The sequence below is a fragment of the Hemicordylus capensis genome, chromosome 5 (genome assembly GCF_027244095.1).
Source record: "Hemicordylus capensis ecotype Gifberg chromosome 5, rHemCap1.1.pri, whole genome shotgun sequence".
Lineage (NCBI taxonomy): Eukaryota > Metazoa > Chordata > Lepidosauria > Squamata > Cordylidae > Hemicordylus > Hemicordylus capensis.
The window spans coordinates 2,736,070-2,756,105 of NC_069661.1; the positions used below are offsets into that span (position 1 = coordinate 2,736,070).

Sequence of the window (20,036 nt, forward strand, 5' to 3'; positions counted from 1 at the left end):
CGCCTGCCACGCACCACCCAGACTCAAAGGAAGTGGGCCTTTTCTTCAAAACAACTGTTTTAGTTATGCAATTATAATAGATTAATTGACCAATTCAAAGTGATCTGAGCAATCAACTAGGATTGCTTTATTCGGGGGACAGCTGAAAAGGAAAGTGCGTGCAGAAGGTCCCGGGCCCAACCAACCCTCGTGTCACCAGGGAGAGGAGCTGGGGGAGCAGGGGCTGAGCTAGGACTGGCCCCAGAGAGATGCCGCCGGTCCCCACCAGCAGTCCAGGGCTAGGAAGACTCACGCTCTGCTCTGAAGCAGGACCCAGGACCAGGCAGCGGCGGCAGCAGCAGCAGCAGCATCGCAGGCTGAGATGGCACAGCCATCATGGCCATCAGTTGCCCCTTCCTCCCCGCTTGCCAGCCATGTGCTGCTGCTGCTGCTGCTGCTGCTGCTCCGAACTGATTTATTTAGCACGGAAGCAATTAACCACAGGAGGAGGAGGAGGAGGAGGAGGAGAGAAGCCAGGACCCAGCCTGCAGAAACCGCCAGTTTGGCAGCCCCAGCAGTGACATTTCCCTACTGTTTAATTGAATTTGTGTTGGAGGGAGCCTTACCTCTGGGAAACCAAAGTCCTGGGATTTGCCCCAGGTCACGTATGGCACACACAGAAGCCAGGTCATATTTATGGCCTCGAGAATATCCTTGACATTTTCTGAACAAGCACGTCGTAGTGGGGAGTGGGGCTGGGAGGAACAAATGTGAGAGAGGCTGAACCCGCTCACACTGGGGAGGGGTTTTTAAAAGAAATAAACAGAGGTTTGGGGAGAGGAGGAGGAGGAGAGCTGATAGCCCTCTCTCTATGCGTTAGGCATTTCCAGCACAGCATCTAGTGCAGTTTGGAAGATGCCAGGACGGGGTGGGGGGCACTAATCTAGGTCTCCTCGGCTGTAGTTGAACTACAACTCCCATCATCCCCCACAACTGCAGAGCCTCACATTTGCCACCCTGTGCCAGAAACTTCCAGCTCACCTGAGCCTGACCCACAATTTCTGCCCTTAACCATCAACCAAGCAGGCACGGTTGAGACGTCTCCCTTAATTAACCCCTAACTTTGCCCTCACCATCTGAGAAGCCAGAGAGCAATCTTTAAAAGAAGGTGGTGGCTCCTCCATTCTTTCAGTGCAAGTGTGTGGACAGAGTGGCTTCCTAGTCTGATTCATCCATTGTGTTTTTATTTCACCCTTCTTCAACTCAGGACCGTATACAGGGTCCTCCTCCCATTTTATCCTCACCACAGCCCTGTAAGGTAGTTTAGGCTGAGACAGTGTCAATGGGCCAAGGTCATCTAGTGGGTTTCATGGCTGAGTGGGGATTTGAACCTGGGTCTCCTAGTCTGACACTGCAACCACTACACCAATGGTTTTCCAGCATGGGTCCCCAGATGATATGGGACTTCAACTCCCGTCAACCCCAACCTATATAGCCAAAAGGGATTACGAGAGCGGAAGTCCAACAACATCTGCGGATGCAAGTTGGAGAACCCCTGTACTACACCCTGCTGGATCTAGAACCCAGAACAGTGACTGAATCAAACGTATTGCCCCCAAGCAAATGTGTACTCACCACATGCAACAGACATTCAAGTAGAGAGGGTTAGGCAGCACACGGGCACACATACGCCAGACATTAAGACAGACGGCATGTTTACAACAGATACTCCAAGACCAGTGGATACCACAACACATTCAGCTCACTCAGACAATCATCACCTAACTGAGCAGCCCACACACAATGGGGACGGAAAGAGCATGCCCACTTCTCCCCCAAACCGGCATAGCATCCCCACCTCTGCACTGTCAAGTGGGGGGCAATCATCTGAATCACACCTAATTGTGCAGCTAAAATGCATCAGGCTCATTCACACGGCCACCATACCAGAAGGGAGGAGGAGCCCCAGGCCAGGACAGCAGAACCGTGCATGCACCATGCATGGGTAGTCATGCGCACCCAAACATCAAAGTAGGAGGTGGGGAGCGTGATCTGGTGCGAGGCGGGCACGGGCTGAGATGGCTCTCTCTTCACCCGCAGCACAATGCTGCTGGAGATGGAATCTGGATAGGATGTGCCCATTTGGGTCCAGCTCCCGCCTTGCCCAGGATCTCTCTCCCTGCCTCTAACCGGGATGTTTGGGTACACACAGCTACTACGCTGCCCAGATATGCCTCCTATACTGACTGTGGTTGTATGAATGGGCCTATCATATCTGAACGGAGTTCCCTCTCTCAGTGTACCCTGGAAGGCCTCTGTGTTAAACCTGAGTGCTTTGGCTTGGAAGGAAGCCCCAGTGAAGGCAATGGGATGTCCCTGCAAACCAGTTGCAGGGGAGTAACAGCAGGAGAGAGGCATGCCCTCAACCCCTGCCTGTGGGCTTTCCAGAGGCATCTGGTGGGCCACTGTGGGGAACAGGACACTGGACTAGATGGGCCGCCTTGGGCCTGATCCATCAGGGTTGTACTTATGTTCAATCGGACGCTGCCATGTAAACACACACAGGATTGAACTGTGTGGTGCCTTCCTCACAACCAGCATTCTGAGCTTCACATCTCGGATGTGGTGCACAATCTAAGCAAGTTCCCTCAAGGTAAATCTGCTGTGATGTTGTTACATTTCCCTGCATTCAGTGTGGAGGATCCGAAGTGTTGGGAAATGTGGGGCTTCCCTCCCACTCACAACCCTGATGGTGCGCATAGATTCCCAACAAAGGCCAAGGGCTCACCACTAAGCCAAGGCATGTTGGGGAACGGCTTTGGGCAAGACGCATCATCTCCTAACTTCAGATTCCCTGCCTGAAAAGGAGAAATAGCCGCAATGCATCGCTTGATGTTGTTACACCGAAGATCAAAACCAAGATTTTTCAAGCACTTTGGACATGAGGCGATAGATGATTAATGCCAATAAGGCCCGAGATCTGGAACCGGAGCTGCTCCATCCAGCAAGACGGGAGACGCCATTTGAGAGAGGGTCTGTTGGAACAGCTCACCCCCAAATACAATGAGGCCCATTCAGGTAGGCCAGAGTGGAAATTTATGACCTGCCTTAAATATCACCTTTTCAACTCCGTGCCTTGGCTCAGCACCCTTCGCAGCCAGCGTTCGCCAATGGACAGCATTCTTCAGCACCAGGGCCCCCATCCAACCCAAACAAATCCTCTTGTAATAAACCCACAGAAAGCCTTGCGGCCCAGTCGCACACACACAAACCTATACCTGCAGTCCACGATGATCTCATCAATCAGGCGAGCAACCCGGGTGTCCAAGTCACTGGCGGAGCAGTTGGCTTTCAGGGCGAGGTGGACTGTTTCCAAGTTCGTTTCCTACAACACACAACCCACAGGCCACTTCAGTCACCTGGGTCCCCATAGCTCCAGCGCCACCACCAGCTTGTGCATAAGCCAGGGGTCACCTGGAGGCTAGTCCCATTCCTGCACAGCAACCAATGAAAACCCTGCACTGTTCTCGCCACAGTGGTAAGGGGAGCAAGAGCTGTCCTGGCCCTGCCTCACTCCATACCCAGCAGAGTGGGATCAGCCCCTTCTGTGGCGCCAGCTGCTGTGCCATGAAGATGCCAAGGCAAGTGTGTGGAAACTTGAGGGCCCACCCAAATTCCAGTTGAAAAGCATTAGCTTTGGGTATGGCAGGGTTTCTCAAACCCAGGTCCCCAGATTTTGTTGGACTACAAATCCCATCATCCCCTGCAACAATGACCTTTGGACATTGTGGCAGGAAGTGATGGGAAATGTAGTCTAACAACCTCTGAAGAACTCCATCTGAGTAAACCTGAGGTCAAGCAGAATGCAGCAACCCACTTCCTGGCATGGGGACTTTGACCTCCAGCATCAGGCTCTTGCTGTTGCCTTCTGGACACCATCGAAAAGTGCCAATCAAGGGTATTTTGCTGCATGGGGCAGAACATCCAAGCAGTGCCCCCTCCACATGGCCCACTAATCACCGGGTGCACAGTCCCATGAGGTGGTTCTTCTGTGCAGGCCTCACTGAAACGAACTGAAGTTGCACAAGAGCGCCACCATGCTCTTGCACAGCTTCCACTCATTTCAATGGGGCTTGCACAGGAGAACTTCCCTGTGGGATCACACACCAAAGTTCAACTCTCGCTGCATTTCTCGCAACTGTTCTTCGTGGCCCTGAACACCTGAGCTCAGCTGCAGCACATACACTGCCCCACAATATTGCAACCTGGGTGCTTTCCAGGTTACCTGCTCAACAGCGGCAAAATGCTTCGGTTTCAGAAAATCGCACTCAGTACGTAAATGCAGGCTGTTGTGCAAAGCTACCAGCAGGAGGAGCAGTCTTGCGAAAACTCATGACCAGAAAATACAGCAACCTTTTTACACCGGACATACAACGTTATAGCAATGAATCGCAGCGATTAAATCCAAAACAAAGTATCTGAAATTTGAATGGCCCTGACAACGTAGGGACTGCAGTGTCACAACACAGGAAGTGCAGAAGCACACTTCGCAGATACGTCGTGACCCCGTTGCAGGGTCTTGTCTGGAAAGCGCCCTGGAGGGGCTCTCAGTAAAAGGCCAGGTTGCACAGGTTGAGCAGAAGCATGTGGTCACACTTGCCCCTGCCAGGCAGCCGGTGCTTTTGGAAGCCGACACGGGCAAGTGTCTTCTCGAAGCGACGTGTCTCAGCAGCTGCTTGGACAAGCCTCCAGCTGCACCCTCCCCGCAAGAAACACTCACCAAGCGTTCTGCAACCCGGGAGAGGAGGTTCTGGGTGTCCGTTCTGTGGCTGATGTCCTCCCAATAGGAAGAGAGGACGACCACCGGCTTCACGTTGCCCCAAGGCAGGTAGTAATACTGGCAGCCTGTCAGACAGAACACAGAAACACCTCCAGCTGACAAGGCAACCATCTCACTGCCTGAGCCTCACCTAAGTCCAGTGCGGCCTATATTGTGGAGGGCCACATCCACACCGGCACTTCCTGTGCTCCCAGCTTCAGAGGTGCACCGAGGTAATTTTGGAGCCTGGACCTAAAGGCCTTTGGAAGCCCCCTCCCTTGCCGGAGGCCCCCCCACTGCAAGTTAAGCATCATCCCCCTACACACAGAGAGAGTATTTTTAACACACAGGTTCTTGCGGGCACAAACAGCAACTGAACTCACAAGAATATATGAATATAAAACAGGTATATTTATGCAAATATGCATGAGCAGAAACATTTCCACACATAACTAAACCCATTCCCATCCCATATATTTATTTCCCCACTCCCCTCTCTGTCTCTAAAGTACCCATCACAGACCACAATCACACTTGGCTGCCCAGCACAGTGCAGGCCAGCAGTGACCACACCACCCAGGACAGACTAAAGAGGATCTGGGGGCCCCCAGGGACTGTGAAGACCCTGAACCTCGGCCCCAAAGTCCAGGGGGTAAGAGCACCACTGCCCAGCTTGGGTGCCTTCCTGCACAGCCAGGAAAAGCAAAATCAATCCTGTGCTAAAGTTTGCTAAAGTTTGCTCAACTTTCCCCCCACGCAGATACCACAACCTCTTTTGACACCATGATGCTTCCCCCACCCCCCCATCCCCAATCTGTTGCACATACTATGGGGCGCAGCAGGGGCATCGCTATAATTGAGCAGATGGGTTCAGAGAACCCCAGATCCACCCCTCCCTATTTGCTTCATTATCTCCCTCTCTGCAAAGGGCCTCTGGGGAGAGGAGCAAACATGGGCCCCCTCTCCCCTAGCTACACCCCTGATGGGGAGGGTGGAGGAGAAGAAGAACGGTTTCAGGTTTCATTTTCATTTGATCGTCTGAAGTGCAGGGTATGATAGCTGGCTAAGAAGGTGGGGGGTAGAAATGGAGAATCACACAAAGGGAAGTATCATCACAAGTCATAGGAACATAGGAAGCTGCCCTATACTGAGTCAGACCCTTGGTCCATCTAGCTCAATATTGCCTACGCAGACTGGCAGCGGCTTCTCCAAGGGTGCAGGCAGGAATCTCTCTGTCTCTGCCCTATCTTGGAGATGCTGCCAGGGATTAAACCTGAGACCTTCTTCATGCTCTTCCACTGACCTGTTGCCCACCCCCAAAGTGGCAGTGGCTCTGGCCTTCTGCAAAGCAGCCTAGCCCTGAATGCCACAGACAGCCCACCACACAAGATCCGGGGTGGCGGGGGGGGCTGCACCCATGGAGGCTCCGTGGTCATGCACTTGGGAGGAGGCCTTCTTTGGCATGGCCCCCAGACTATGGAACGCTCCCCGCGGGGCTCTTCCCTCCTTCCCAACCTCACCTGCCTTTCGCGCCTTTGGGCTCCGACCTGCCGGTCTGGACCTCTGGCGGTGGCAGTTTTAAATTGTGATCCTGCGTTTCGTACTTGGTGTTTCATTCTGGTTAGCTGCTCCAGGATTCCATACGATAAAGCACAAGGCAGGATATAAACAGGTGAAGCGCAGTCCTCACTCCTTACCATCAAACACAGCCCGGCTGTACTGTGTGGTGGAAGCCAGGGGCAGGCAGGTGCTGTCGAACTTGTTGCCATAGTTCCCAATGCTGACCTCAAACTGGATGGCATCATCAACATCCTGCAACATGGTGGCCGAATAGAAGGCGGCAAAGAGGGAGTATTTCCGTCGGCGCAGGAACTTCTGCCGTGCAGAGAGAGAGAGAGAGAGAGAGAGAGAGAGGGAGGGCAGGGATCACACCTCCAGACTAAGGCCAGGAGCTCTTGAAGGCATCATGGCGGACAGTGAAAATGTCCCTGCACATCAGAAGCAGGAAACCTGTCTAGGAGGTGGCTGCATGGTGAGATGTCCAGGCATTATAGGGATGTTGAGGTGGGGAGGGAGACTGCAGGGAGGCTGAATGGATTCATTGCATGTGTAGTCACTACAGAAGATATAGGGCGGATAGACCTGTGCCTGAACGGACCTCTGGGTTGGTGACCAGGGGTGGGGACTGAGTCAAAGAGAAGTGGCAAGAGAGAATGTTTTCTATGGTGTATCAGAAAATTGCAATCCTCATCAAGTCCAGACAGCATCCCCTTCGAGCATCTTAAATAGATGTGAAACTGCTGAATTTACAGCAAAATATATAACTTCCCCCCCACACACACACAAAAATTGGGTTGTACCAAAGGCCTGGAACAATAGTTTTTAAAATGGAATCTGGTGGGGGTCCAAGAAATGCTAAGCCAGTTAACTAAATGTCTGTTCTGGGGAAATTGCTAGAAAGCATAATTAAAGATGAAATTGTAAAGCAAACAGGTGGACCTCATTATCCACGGGGGTCCTGTCCTTGGTTACAACTGCAGATGATGGAAGCATGGATAACAAGACCTTGAGGCAGTGGGAAGGGGGGGGGGTTAGAGTCCTGGAGGCCAAAGAAGAACTTTAAAAGGCTTTAAAAGTCATAACTCAGAGAAATAAAGTGCTGGTCCATGCTCTCCAGGTCTCCAGCTGTCCAACAATGGCCCCCAAATCCCAAACTTTGCCGATCTTCCATGAAAAATAACTGGATATGTTATTGTTGTTGTTTTACAGTAACAACAATTGAATTCTTTATTGGCGTAATTTGAATTTTTTATTGGCATTTAGGAGAGCCCTGAAGACCTACCTGTTCGGCCTGGCCTTCCAGGGTTTTTAAATTGTTTTAAAGGGTTTTTAATGTATCGGGTTTTTATAAGGTTTTGAATTGTTTTAGGTTTTAGCTGTTTTATTGTATTTTGAAATTTTCATTCCTGATCATTGATTGATTTTAACTGTTTTATGATAATTGTGAACCGCCCTGAGCTATACTGTAAGGGTGGTCTAAAAATCGAATGAATGAATGAATACAAGAGCCACAGAAAGGCTCCATTTAGCAAAATGTTGGCCAGAAATGACCCCACCCAGCAACTGCACCCAGCAACTGCACCCAGTTGCCACCCAGCAACTGCAGATAGCCAAAATATAACCCTTTTTAAACCCGCATTTACCGAGGCCAGGTCTCATTGCCCGACCACGGATATGTGAAATTGAAGGTGCCAAGACCATGGATGATGAGGTCCACCTATATAGAAGAACAAGCTTTGCTGAAGGAGAATCAGCATGGCTTCTGTACAGGGAAGTTCTGCCTCACTAAACTTTGCCCAATTCGATAGGCCTTGGTCTGATCCCGCTGGGCACTTCTTCAGTTTGAAGTCTGAGCATATTTAACTTCACTGTCATTGGAGAGAGGAGAGCTGGTCTTGTGGTAGCAAGCATGACTTGTCCACTTAGCTAAGCAGGGTCCACCTTGGTTGCATATGAAAGGGAGACTTGATGTGTGAGCACTGCAAGATATTCCCCTCAGGGGATGGAGCCGCTCTGGGAAGAGCTGAAGGTTCCAAGTTCCCTCCCTGGCAGCATCTCCAAGACAGGGCTGAGAGAGATTCCTGCCTGCAACCTTGGAGAAGCCACTGCCAGTCTGTGTAGACAATACTGAATGAGATGGACCAAGGGTCTGACTCAATATATGGCAGCTTCCTATGTTCCTATTGCCAGGTATTTTCACATTTCATATTTTCAGATCAAAAATAATCCATAAAATAGACATGTTGTGACACCAACATACAGGCTGACATACAGACTATGGAGCATGTGTGTTACAGACAATTTTTGCTGATTTCCCCTTCCCTCTGAAGCCAACTGTGACTCCAGAATATATGTCTCTGAGGATCACGCAGCCTTCAGGAACATATTTTCAGGAGTCACCGCCAGCTATGAAGGGAAGGGGAGATGACCTAAAACCGTCTTTTCCTTATAGCACTGCAGCACATTTGTCGCACTGGTGCTTTATTAGTCTAGCTGCCAGCCACAGAAAACAAGTTCATCTAACAGGGCCACACTAGTTGTGATGTGGGGGTTCATAGTGGCAATTTGGATCAGCTCTATGGTACACAGTTTAACCCTGTGCTCCAAAACCACAAAACCCCCAAACACTGCTATTCACCATAGAGAGGGAAACCGACGGATACAAAATTGTGCCCAGAGGTTTCTCTGGCCTGGGGCTGCAGTGCAAGGGGAAGACCACCAGCCCCCTCCGCTCCACCCATGCTGTAGTCTTGAATCAAATCAGGGGGTCCTGTGGCTGCTTTTTGAGCTAGTAAAAACATGGGAAGCTCCAATCACAAAACTTCAGAAACCACGTCGTTTGGCCCATACATCCAAGTCTTTCCTGGGGGTGCTGGCTTTGCTGCAAGATGGTTACTACCAATGTTTCTGGCATCACACAGAGGCCCAGAAGGAATATGGGGATTCTCCAATGAATGGAGATGTGGCTAATCAGAAAAGATCTGGAAAAGCTGATCGGTGGAAAGAGGAAGTACCCACTGTCCAACTAATAGCCTAAAGGAGGGGGGTCTTCTTGAAATGGGGTGCATCACTGTGTGAGGGTGTTGTAGGGAAGGGATTTCAATGACCCCAATTGTAAGAGAGCAAGCGTGTGTTAGAAGAACCAAGCCCATTAAGAGTAACTTGAGACAGATATATAAGATCCATATACTTGTGAAGTTATAAGTACGAAGTTACATACATTGATAGAAAGACTGTGTCCCGGAGCTTTCTAGGTCTTCATAGCACGAGAGCAGAACAAGGAAGGAGGATGGGTAGAAAATGCAGCAAGCAGGTAGGAAGAGGAGGGGAAGCCTTGAGAGTCTACCCATCAGAGGAAGCCAGAGCAGAAAGAGTCCACAAGAGTGGAGAAACAACAACGAGGAAGACCTTGCTTACTTGCTTATGAGGAAGACCCCATGTGGTCAATAGGACAGAAGGTGTGAAGAGTTGATGCTCCTGGAGCTGTATCTCCGAGGGGAGAGGCGAGGCTTTCTATTTCCTTCTTAAAGCCCCACAGAACTGTCTGTGTGGATCAGCAGCACACAGAGAAAGAGGCTGCAGCCTTTCAAAAGCATAACCGGCTTCAGTCATTGGGGAGTGGGAGAAGCGAGCTCCTCTCCAACATGGGCATTTCCTGATAGGCAAGAGCCACACAGATGTGTGTCTATTGCCGCAGTGCAGAAGCAATATTTTGGGGCCTTGCTCTGCCTTTTCTGGGCACAAGCTGCTGAACCAAAGAGGGCAGTGAGACAGAAAAAGGGGACTGAAAGCCAAGATGGCTCTTAAAGGAGACTCCTTCTGACCCATAAAGAGGGTCAGAGCCAAAAGTGGGGTGGGGGGGCTGTGGGTGTGGGAAATACGTTACCTCCACCCGTAAGATGTCATCAGCAGGGATGTCCTCCACCTTCTGCTCAACATGGTCCACCAACTTGGTCTCCAGCTCTACCAAAAACCTGCCCCGATAGGCAACTCCCTCGCCCTTTGGAGGTAAGCAGAAAGCAGACAGCGCCGTTATTAGGGGGGCCACTATGGAGTATGAGGGCAGGCAGCATCTTCCACTTCAAAGCCAACATGCTCGGTTGGGACGACATGCCCAGGAATGCCATCTCACGTGGCGACCATACATACCCCCACCATTCCATAGCTCATTTGTTAGCATGTTCCACAGCCCAGGGACCTGAATCATCAGTGGCTCCATTTTGTTTCTCTCTCAGATTAACAACACACGAGGCAGCAGAGAGACCAATGGAGGTGTATGGCATGATTAGAATAGAAACATAGGCAGCTGCCATATACCGAGTCAGACCATTGGTCCATCCAGCTCAGAATTGTCTACACAGACTGGCAATGGATTCTCCAAGGTTGCAGGCAGGAGTCTCTCTCAGCCCTATCTTGGAGATGCCAGGGAGTGAGCTTGGAACCTTCTGCATGCAAGTATGCAGGTGCTCTTCCCCGAGCAGCCCCATCCCCTAAGGGGAATATCTTACAATGCTCACATGTGGTCTTCCAGGCCAAATGTTGGGAGTACTTCATCCACTTGTGTAGTGACCAATCTCCCCTCCCTCTAAAGAGTTAACCAGAAGGGAACCCTGCCTTGACTGACAGGCTGGTGAACTCCAGGGCTCAGTGAATCAGCATACCAGGTGGGTTGGACCTAGGGAGCTGCTGCCAGGGAGTTCTTTGTGAGAAGCAGCTAGGCTGGAGGTGCACAGGAGGACATGTGGCCATGGAAGTTGGCTGCAGGAGGATACCTGTAAAGCCTGGGAAGACAGGATTACAGGAGGCTTGAAGTCTCATCAGGAGTTGGTGAGTTCAAGTAAAAGGGAAGTTTAGTCTAGGGAAAATTTTGTTTAGTCAGACTTTGCATTAGGAATGTTATATTTCTTTGGTGTTTGTGCTCTGTATATTCTGGATACTGTTCTATTGTAGTTTACCTGTAACATAATTAAAATAAGAAACACTAGCCTACGCTGATCCTACCTAGGGTGTTGCAAAAGACTCTATAAACATTTAAGTGTGCATTAAGGCCATCTGTTTTTGTAATCCTACTAAGTATTCTTAACAGTATCTAAAAGCTGAAAAAGCCACAGACAGAAGCAGTCTGTAGTCATTGAATAAAACGGTTTTTTTATCTTTCTTTTCTTTTTACAAGCCTCTCCAAGTTGGTTTTTAACTAAGGAAAAGCGGGGACCGAAGGGGGATTACTCTGGTGCAAACACGTCCTCAGACGTTCAGCAACTATCAGTTTTCTCACTGCGTGTAGGTTTGCACATGGAAGATTTTTGTACTTGTTCAACAGCCAAGTTAAGACAGGTTTTGTTCTGGGTTATCTCACCCCAAGCCCAGAGAGTTTCTGTAGACAAAAGTGGGGGTGATGGCAGAATTTTGAACCTGCTGATAATACAGAATGGTTTCAGGAGAAGCATAGCCAGGCAGCTCAGCAGGAATGACTCAGCATTTCTTTCCCTCATGTGAACTTGCTCTGAGACAAAGGCTTTAACCTGCTACAGCTCTCCGGAAGGTATTCAAGGAGTCTGCAACATTTACCCGTCTTCCTTCATCCTTCTCTTTCTAAATATGCTCCAAATTATACACACAGATGGATAGTTAAAACAATCCTATAAGAGTGGACAAAATTCTTTGAAGAAACAGGACAGAAAAAGTATTGATGCTTTTGAACTTTGGTGCAAATCAATCCAGAATTTTCACTCGAGGCACAAATGACCAGGCTCAAACTATCATACTTTGGAGACATTATGTGAAGACCCAGCTCCCTTGAGAAGCCCATAATACGGGGGGAAATTGAAGGAAAGAGAAGAAGAGGACGCCCAGCAGCAGGGTGGATGGACTCGATCACAACAGCAATGAATGCACCACTGGGAGACCATAAAGGCCAAGTTGAAGACAGATCACCCTGGACAGAATCTGTCTATGTGGTCGCTATGAGTCAACACCGACTTGATGGCACTTAATCAATCATCATCAATCAAATTGTGCCTACCTGAGATGTAGTCTTGAACTCTGAAATGTGGATGTAATGGCAAAAGCAGTGAACTGCTCTTAACAAAGGGAGTGGTTATGGTTTTGGGAAGGGGAATCTGCTTTTCATGTAGCAGGTCCTGCTTTCACACCCTGACAACATCTCAAGAAAGCTTTTCACACGGGGCTTTTGAAGCCCTCTAACTCGTATGTCCTCCAGAATGGAGGGTGTGTGTTCACATTTCGGCTAGATTTACCCCCAAGTCCCTGCAAGTTATCAGGGAGCAGTTCACACACAATCAGGGTTTTTCACTGCATGTTAGAGTGTAGCCTGATTTATACCCAGGGTAAAAAAATCCACTATTTGCAGGGCGGGGGGGGGGGGGGAGTTTGAGGACAACTTTGAGTTTGCAGTAAAGCCTCCCCGTAAACGCACGGTAAAACCTGGCCTGCTGTGCATAAGAGTCCCAGGAAGTTTTTCATAGCCAGCTTTTAGTTCACATCTCCTCCAGAATGGAGGGACTGCATTCACTTATCGGCCAAATTTACCCCAAAGTCCCTGCGAGCTCTCAGGGAGCACTTCGCACACAATTCAGATTTTTCATCAGGCATTAGAGTATCGTCTGATTTATATCTGTGGTTTAAAAATCCACTTTGTGTGTCAGTTTTGAGGGGCAACTTCGAACTCTCAGTAAAGCCTTGCAGAAAACCTGTGGTAAAACCTGTTGTCTGGGAAAGCTCCGGGTTGGGCTGGAAGAGATTCCTGCCTGCAGCCTTGTAGTGGTGTGCACGGAACCGCACTGCCGCAGTCCGGCACTGGGGAAGGGGGCTCCTTAAGGGCGGGGGAGGGTGTACTTACCCCTCCTGCCGCTCTTCCAGCAGCCCCGGTTTTGTAAACATTTGGGGCGGCAGGTTACCGTCCTGCCACCCCTTCCCCTGTTCCTCATCAAAAGCCTCACTGTGCGTGCACACATCGCGAGCATGACATCCATGAGTCATGCACGCCTGATGTATGCATGCGACGCAGGACATGACATATGTCTGCGACTTGTGCGCGCGCAGTGAGACTTTTGAAGCCTTTTGATGAGGAACAGGGGAAGGGATGGCAAGAAGGTACCCTGCCACCCCAAATGCTTACAAAACCGGGAGCACTGGAGGGGGGAAAGTGGCGGGAGAGGTAAGTACACCCTCCCCTGCCCTTAAAGGTCCACCTCCCCCGGGTGCCAAACTGCCGAACCGAACCAGGTCTGGACCGGTCCGGAGGCCCTTAGAATGGGCTCTAGACCGGTCCATGCACATCCCTACAACCTTGGAGAAGCCGCTACCAGTCTGTGAAGACAATACTAAGCTAGATGGTCCAATGGCCTGACTCAGTAGAAGGCAGCTTCCTATGTTCCCATGACTTAACAAGAGACGCTAAAGCACTGCAATGAAGAACAAGGGAATTTTCCACCGAGATAACCTGAATCCTGCATGAAAATAATTCATGCAGCCTAAGAAACGGACTTGCATTTGTATATTTCAAGTGATCTGTCCTGCTTTGAAAGCTCCACGTTTTCAAACAATTGGAAACATTTTGTCAAGGAGGGCTGAGAGGACGGAAGGAGGGGAAAGCAGCTGGAGTGAATCTGGCAAGGCAGACTTCCCAAGACTGGGGATAAGATCTTGTCGTGCCTGCAGAAGGAGCCAAGACTGGCTGTTTCCCTGCCATTCCTCCCTGGAGTGACGGATAACTCCTCCTGGGGAACAACCCAGGATCTTTTCTGCCCGTGTGGTGGACATCATCCAGCAGGAAGGTCTCCATACAAGCCTCATAGAAGTGAGCAGGAGCTGGGTAAAAGCGCTACCCTGCTTTTGTGTAGCACCCATCCATTTCAATGAGGGTTGTGCAAGAGACCATCCTGCAGGATCGTGCCCATCTAGTCCAGCCTTTTGTTTCCAACAGTAGCCAACCAGATGCCTCCAGAAGCCGACGATCAGGGCACAACCAGGATGGCCACCCTGTGCTTCTCCCCAGCATCAGTACTCAGTGGCCTACTGACGGTATGCAGAGGCTCCATACTAACAGCCATCGACACCGCTATTCAGTCTCTGAAGCGGGATTCACTCCCAAGACATGCTTCGTTTTGCAACCTAATGTGAATCTTGCAAAACAGCCGAATGCTCTTGTGTCCCTGGAGACATTTCACTTTGTGAGGTATCATATCAGAGTTGACCGTGGGGCCACAAAGCACCACCCCCAAGTTCACTGAAATCAGAGCAGCTACAAGGTCAGGTCGGGCAACAGAGGTGCCTCCATTTATCACAAGCAGTTCGAGACCAGGCAGTTCTGGTTGCTACCAGTTCAAGACCAGTTCAAAAATGGTTACTTCACCTTGCCCAGATTGAGGTCCAGATAGGGGTCTGGGAAGCCAGTGAACTCCCTCGGGCTACCATAGAGGTTGATGTAACACGGGCCGAAGGTGGGCAAGAAACCCAGCCCATCGTCAACTGAGGAAGACCAGAAGGAAACCATCAATGTTAGACTGCAGTGGACGCTCTTGGCAACCACCCTTCCTGCTCCCCCAGCAAGGTTCTCCCAGGAGTCCAAACAGAGGTATAACATTTCCAGACGTTTTGAAAGTGCACTTTTTTTCCCTAAGATGAGTTGACTGTGAAGCTATAACTATGGGATGAGACCCCAGGGTAGGGCTAGCATCAGGGTGAACATCACTGGGCGCCAGCACCAAGGACCCACTGCCAATCCCCGAGACCACCTCTGTGCCCATCGCCTAGGTGCAGCAGTGGCAGAGTGGTGCTCTTGGCTAAGGGAGCTGCTCCATCACCCCTTCCTGCCTCCGCCCATCACATCCACCAAGGCAAGCCCCACCACAAAGCTTTGAGGGGCTCACCCAGTAGGAGGGGGCCCACAGAGGGCAGCCCTGCCCATGTACACACTGAAGCAATTCCACAGCTGTTCCTTCAGAGTGGTGTCAGGACCTCAGCCTGCAGCTGGTCTTGAACCAGCGGCCTTAGTGGATGTCACATGGAGGAGCTGCTAAGGGAGAGTTGTGCATGATCTGAATTGGCTGGACTTTCCAGATTTGCCATTCATTTTTTAATGAACATCATTGAAGAAAAACCTGAATTGCCCATGCCTTCTTGGCAGGATGCAACCTGGGACAAAGCACATCCAGGGAGAAGCAGCCTACTTATCACTAGATTGGCATGACCCAACACGAAAATTGCCATGACCACCAGAGGGAGAAATATATTGAAGGAACATGGGTATCAAGCAAAGTGATGGTTACAGGCCAGAGATCACCTTGACCCACACTAAACAACACACACACACACACACACACACACATCATAAATGCATACATTCATCACACAACATTATATACACATCCACGGGTAGAGAGGCACTTTGACTGTGTCAGAACATACCGGCCAGGTTCACAACAAACCACAGTTTGATCCTGGCTTGTTTTAGTTAACCTTAATATGAACAAACCATAGTCCCGGAGTACAGGCATACTGGGGAACTGTGGCTATTTCAAAACTGGAAGAGGAAACTTTCAGTCTGCTCCTTTTATGTGTGTGTCAGGAGTGCAGCGGGCGAGGGGGAGGCATGAAAGCCTGTGGTTTTTGCAGATTGGTGTACAATAATTTCAACCAGGATCCCCCAACCTTGCATCCATGGAGCTGTTGGACTCCAGTTCCCATCCCCATCACTATGGCCTTCGGCCCTACAACATCTGGGGACCCAAGGGAGGCAGTGCTGGTTTAAACTGTTGTCCGAACTGGGCTATGGTATTTCTTTCTTTTCTCTCTAGTAGCTCACAGACTTCATGCAGACATCCTCTGCAGCATGAAAACTCAGCAGTTGCTGTTGTGACTGGAAGATACTCGCGCTCAAGATGGGGCTCTATCTCAAGTCAGCAGGGGGCATTCCACTTATTCTGTGACATGCTACAGGGATCACCTCAAGCAGCCATTAAGCATCGTAGAGATGAAAAGCCACCCCCTCCCAGATGGATGTGACATACCACAATTATTATTATAATATTATTATTTTACACAGTCAGACAGGTGTTATTGACTGGTTTGTTTTATCCAGACATTGAGTCCTTCCCAAGGACCTGGGATGGCTGAATTTTATTGTCAATGTTGTTGCTGTTATTATTATAGATATCGTCGCAGAATATAGGCTGTTCCCAGTAAAGTTGCTTTTTGTAATTGGCTGATGGTGGTTTCTGTGGCCCCGATGGTGTTGAGGTGCTCTTCAAGGTCTTTTGGAACTGCACCCAGGGCGCCAATTACCACTGGGATTATTTTGGTCTTTTACTGCCACAGCCTTTCAATTTCAATTTGTAGATCTTTGTATTTGGTGATTTTTTCTATTTCTTTTTCTTCTATTCTGCTATCCCCTGGTATTGCTATGTCAATTATTTTGACTTGTTTTTCTTTCTTCTCGACTACAGTGATATCTGGTGTATTATGTGGCAGATGTTTGTCTGTTTGTAGTCGGAAGTCCCATAATATTTTTGCACCTTCATTTTCTATTATTATTATTATTATTATTATTTACATTTTATATCCCGCTCTTCCTCCAAGGGGCCCAGAGCGGTGTATTACATACTTGAGTTTCTTCTCACAACAACCCTGTGAAGTAGGTTGGGCTGAGAGAGAAGTGACTGGCCCAGAGTCACCCAGCAAGTCTCATGACTGAATGGGGATTTGAACTCGGGTCTCCCCAATCCTAGTCCAGCACTCTAACCACTACACCATGCTGGCTCCATCTCAATCACTTGCAAGTGAACATTCAGGCCCCAGGAAGTCAAAATGTCTTGCAAGGACTTAACTAACAGAAAGTATATCAAGAAATCACATGCACAAGTGACCCACAGGTATATCCTCCTCAGAACACTTGTGCATGGTGCACAATGAGGGTGAATGCGTCCTTAGGACCATAGGAAGCTGCCTTCTACTGAGTCAGGCCTGTGGTCCATCAAGCTCAGTATTGTCTTCACAGACTGGCAGCAGCTTCTCCAGGGTTGCAGGCAGGAGTCTCTCTCAGCCCTGTCTTGCAGATGCTGCCAGGGAGGGAACCTGGGGCCTTCAAAATGCAAGCAGGCAGCTCAGAGGCGTAACTAGGGAAAACGGCGCCCGGGGCAAACATTGAAATGGCGCCCCCCCGCCCCCCCAACATACTACATTATACTTAGGTTTTTCCTCACAAGCGCCCGCCGCCACCGCCAAGCCAGTCCACTGACTGGCCGCCAGGCGCCAGCAAAGCAATGGGGGGACGCGGGCGGTGCAGAAGGGACCGCTCGTGGGGGAGGGGGCGCCGATGCGCTCCCTTGACTGCTGCAGTGCTGCTGCACTGAGCAGGAAACATTTGTATTAAATTTTTTTAAAAAAAAATTAAAAAAAATTTTTTTGTCATGGCGGCGCCCCCCACGTGACCAGAAAAGATGGCGCCCGGGGCACGTGCCCCCCCTGCCCCCCCATAGTTACGCCTCTGAGGCAGCTGCTCTTCCACTGAGCTACAGCCCCCATCCCCTCAGGGGAATATCTTCCAGGGCTCACACATGTAGTCTCCCGTCCCAATGCAAACCAGGGTGGAGCTGGTCTATGCTTGCTACCACAAGACCAGCTCTCCTCCCAGCTTCTCTCCCCAGTGGTTCCACGGACAGGAGCCAAGTTTCCACCACACACCAGCCTGGAATTCTAACATGCAGCAAACGCAAGCGCTGGAAAGGAGTGGAAGAGGTTACCAAACCATGGATGCCAGGGGGACAGAGAGGAAGAGAGGGGGAGGGAGAGGGGGAGAAAGAGAGAGAAAGCAACATGCTAAGGAACATACTGTCTGTTGCTCTGGAGGCTACCGCAAGGACAGGAAATTCATCTGAAGAAGAATGAAATGGGAGAGAAGGCAAAACGTGAGGATCTCCACCCAGATTTAGGCCAGGATGGACACGGGCCTTCAGCTCATGAACCAGGACAGAACGACGGAGGCAGAAGCAGAAAGAGACTCCCCCGCAAGGCTCTGAGAGTGCCAGCCTCCAAGGATGGGATCAGAAGACCAGTGTAGTATACTGTTCACATGACAACTGGCCGCTCAAAGCCGTCCATCACACAGGCTGGCTCAAGAGGAGAGGTGGGGTACAAGATGAACGGCTGAGGGGCTTGCCAGCTGCAAAGAGGAAGAATCGAGGGGCGGAGAGCAGAGCCAGGGGAATTCGCAGCTGCAAGCATCAGAAGTGGCTCCACACGGCTTGACAGGAAGTGCTCACAGAGAGAACTCCGGGTTGTTTCCTCAAGGTCAGATCAAACAGAAGAAAGCGAGCAGAGACAACTGCAGGAGCAGTCAGAGATCGGCTGAAGGACGTGAGCACAGGCTATTTCCAAACTCACATTGAGGACAAGAAGCAGGGGAGAGGGAAATTGTCTGCTTAAGGGACGCGTGGCATGCCAGAGCTCTGAACCAGCATAAGGCAGGCGGGGAGTGAGTGAGTGAGTGCAGTGTGGGCAGGGAAGCTGGTTGCACACCCAGCACCTGAAAAGCCACTTGGGCTGAAGAATCCTTGGGCTTCTCAGCAGCCGAAGCACTACCCCTTCCCCGGCCGTAAAAGCAAGAATCCCTCCCCCCCCTACCCCGGCAAAGCCTCTGGGTCGGGCTTGCTGAAGGGTCGGAGGGCTCCTTGGCCTTGCCCCCCTCCCTCCAACTTCTCAGGAGACAGGAGGCCTGATGGGCAGGGCTGTGCTGTGAACGGTACCTTCCAGCTCCCCTCCAGACGCTGAGATTTTGGACAGGCGGAGGTGGCTGGTGCCAATGATGTCGTTGTGAGTGACACGGTCCCTGCAACAAGAACAGTTATTTTTAAAATATGTTTGAATGTTTCTACAGTCAGGCTTTGTCAACAGGCATCTGTTCTTCCCAAGAAAACCCAGGGATTCCTCCTGGTTTCCCAAGGTTTCCCTTCTTCTGCAGGGAGAGCGCTGCTTGCTTTGCAAATCTCAGACAGCCTCAGAAATCCACTTAAAGCTGGGTACAAAGGAAGACAGGAAGCTGTCTTCTACCGAGTCAGGCCCTTGGTCTGCCTAGCACGGGATTGTCCACACTGGCTGGCAGCAGCATCTCCAAGGAGCCTCTCTCTCTCTCAGCCTATCTTGCAGATGCCAGGGAGGGTCCTTGGAACTTCCTGCATGCAAGCAGTCAGACTCCACTGAGCTTGGCCCCATCGCCTAAGGGGACGATCTGACAGGGCTCACCAATGTAGTCTCCCCTCCAAATGCAAACCAGCTGCTTAGCAAAGGACCCTGCTTAGCAAAGGGGGCAATTCATGCTCGCGGCCACAAGACCAGCTCTAGCATTTAGAGGGGCAGCAATATTTTATTCCGGCCTCATTCCAGACTCACCAGTCGATGACCCGGATCCTCATCTTCTCACACATGGAAGGAAACTATGGAGAGGAGTGCAAGAGAAGGCGTAAGGACCCGGGGTGGGGGGCAGCTCAGGACCCGGGGTGGGCGGCCGAGGAGGCCCCCTAGAGGCAAAGGGCCCTCTTGCTCACCATGGCCGGCAGCGTGATGCTCTGGTTCCACTGGGGGTTGGCGTTCTTCTCCACAATTTTGCTGCAGTGCTGACAGAGGGAGAGAGACAGAATTCAGAGTCAGGAGGGACTCTCAG

At 50.5% G+C, this 20,036-nt stretch overlaps 1 protein-coding gene across 9 annotated transcripts in view; it reads right to left on the reverse strand.

Moving 5' to 3' along the window:
• Nucleotides 1-20,036, reverse strand: part of DYSF (dysferlin) — a 220,962-nt gene that overhangs the window by 137,080 nt on the left and 63,846 nt on the right. For 6 of the 9 annotated variants that reach the window (XM_053256337.1, XM_053256341.1, XM_053256338.1 and 3 more), the window contains 9 exons: nt 19,921-19,989; nt 19,766-19,809; nt 19,123-19,205; nt 18,210-18,251; nt 14,733-14,848; nt 10,245-10,358; nt 6,496-6,673; nt 4,760-4,884; nt 3,258-3,364 (listed from right to left, as the gene is read on the reverse strand). In XM_053256337.1, the coding sequence (XP_053112312.1) occupies nt 3,258-3,364; nt 4,760-4,884; nt 6,496-6,673; nt 10,245-10,358; nt 14,733-14,848; nt 18,210-18,251; nt 19,123-19,205; nt 19,766-19,809; nt 19,921-19,989 (878 nt within the window). The remainder of the gene's footprint in view (nt 1-3,257; nt 3,365-4,759; nt 4,885-6,495; nt 6,674-10,244; nt 10,359-14,732; nt 14,849-18,209; nt 18,252-19,122; nt 19,206-19,765; nt 19,810-19,920; nt 19,990-20,036) is intronic. The other 3 variants (XM_053256343.1, XM_053256342.1, XM_053256339.1) reach the window with 1 other exon arrangement.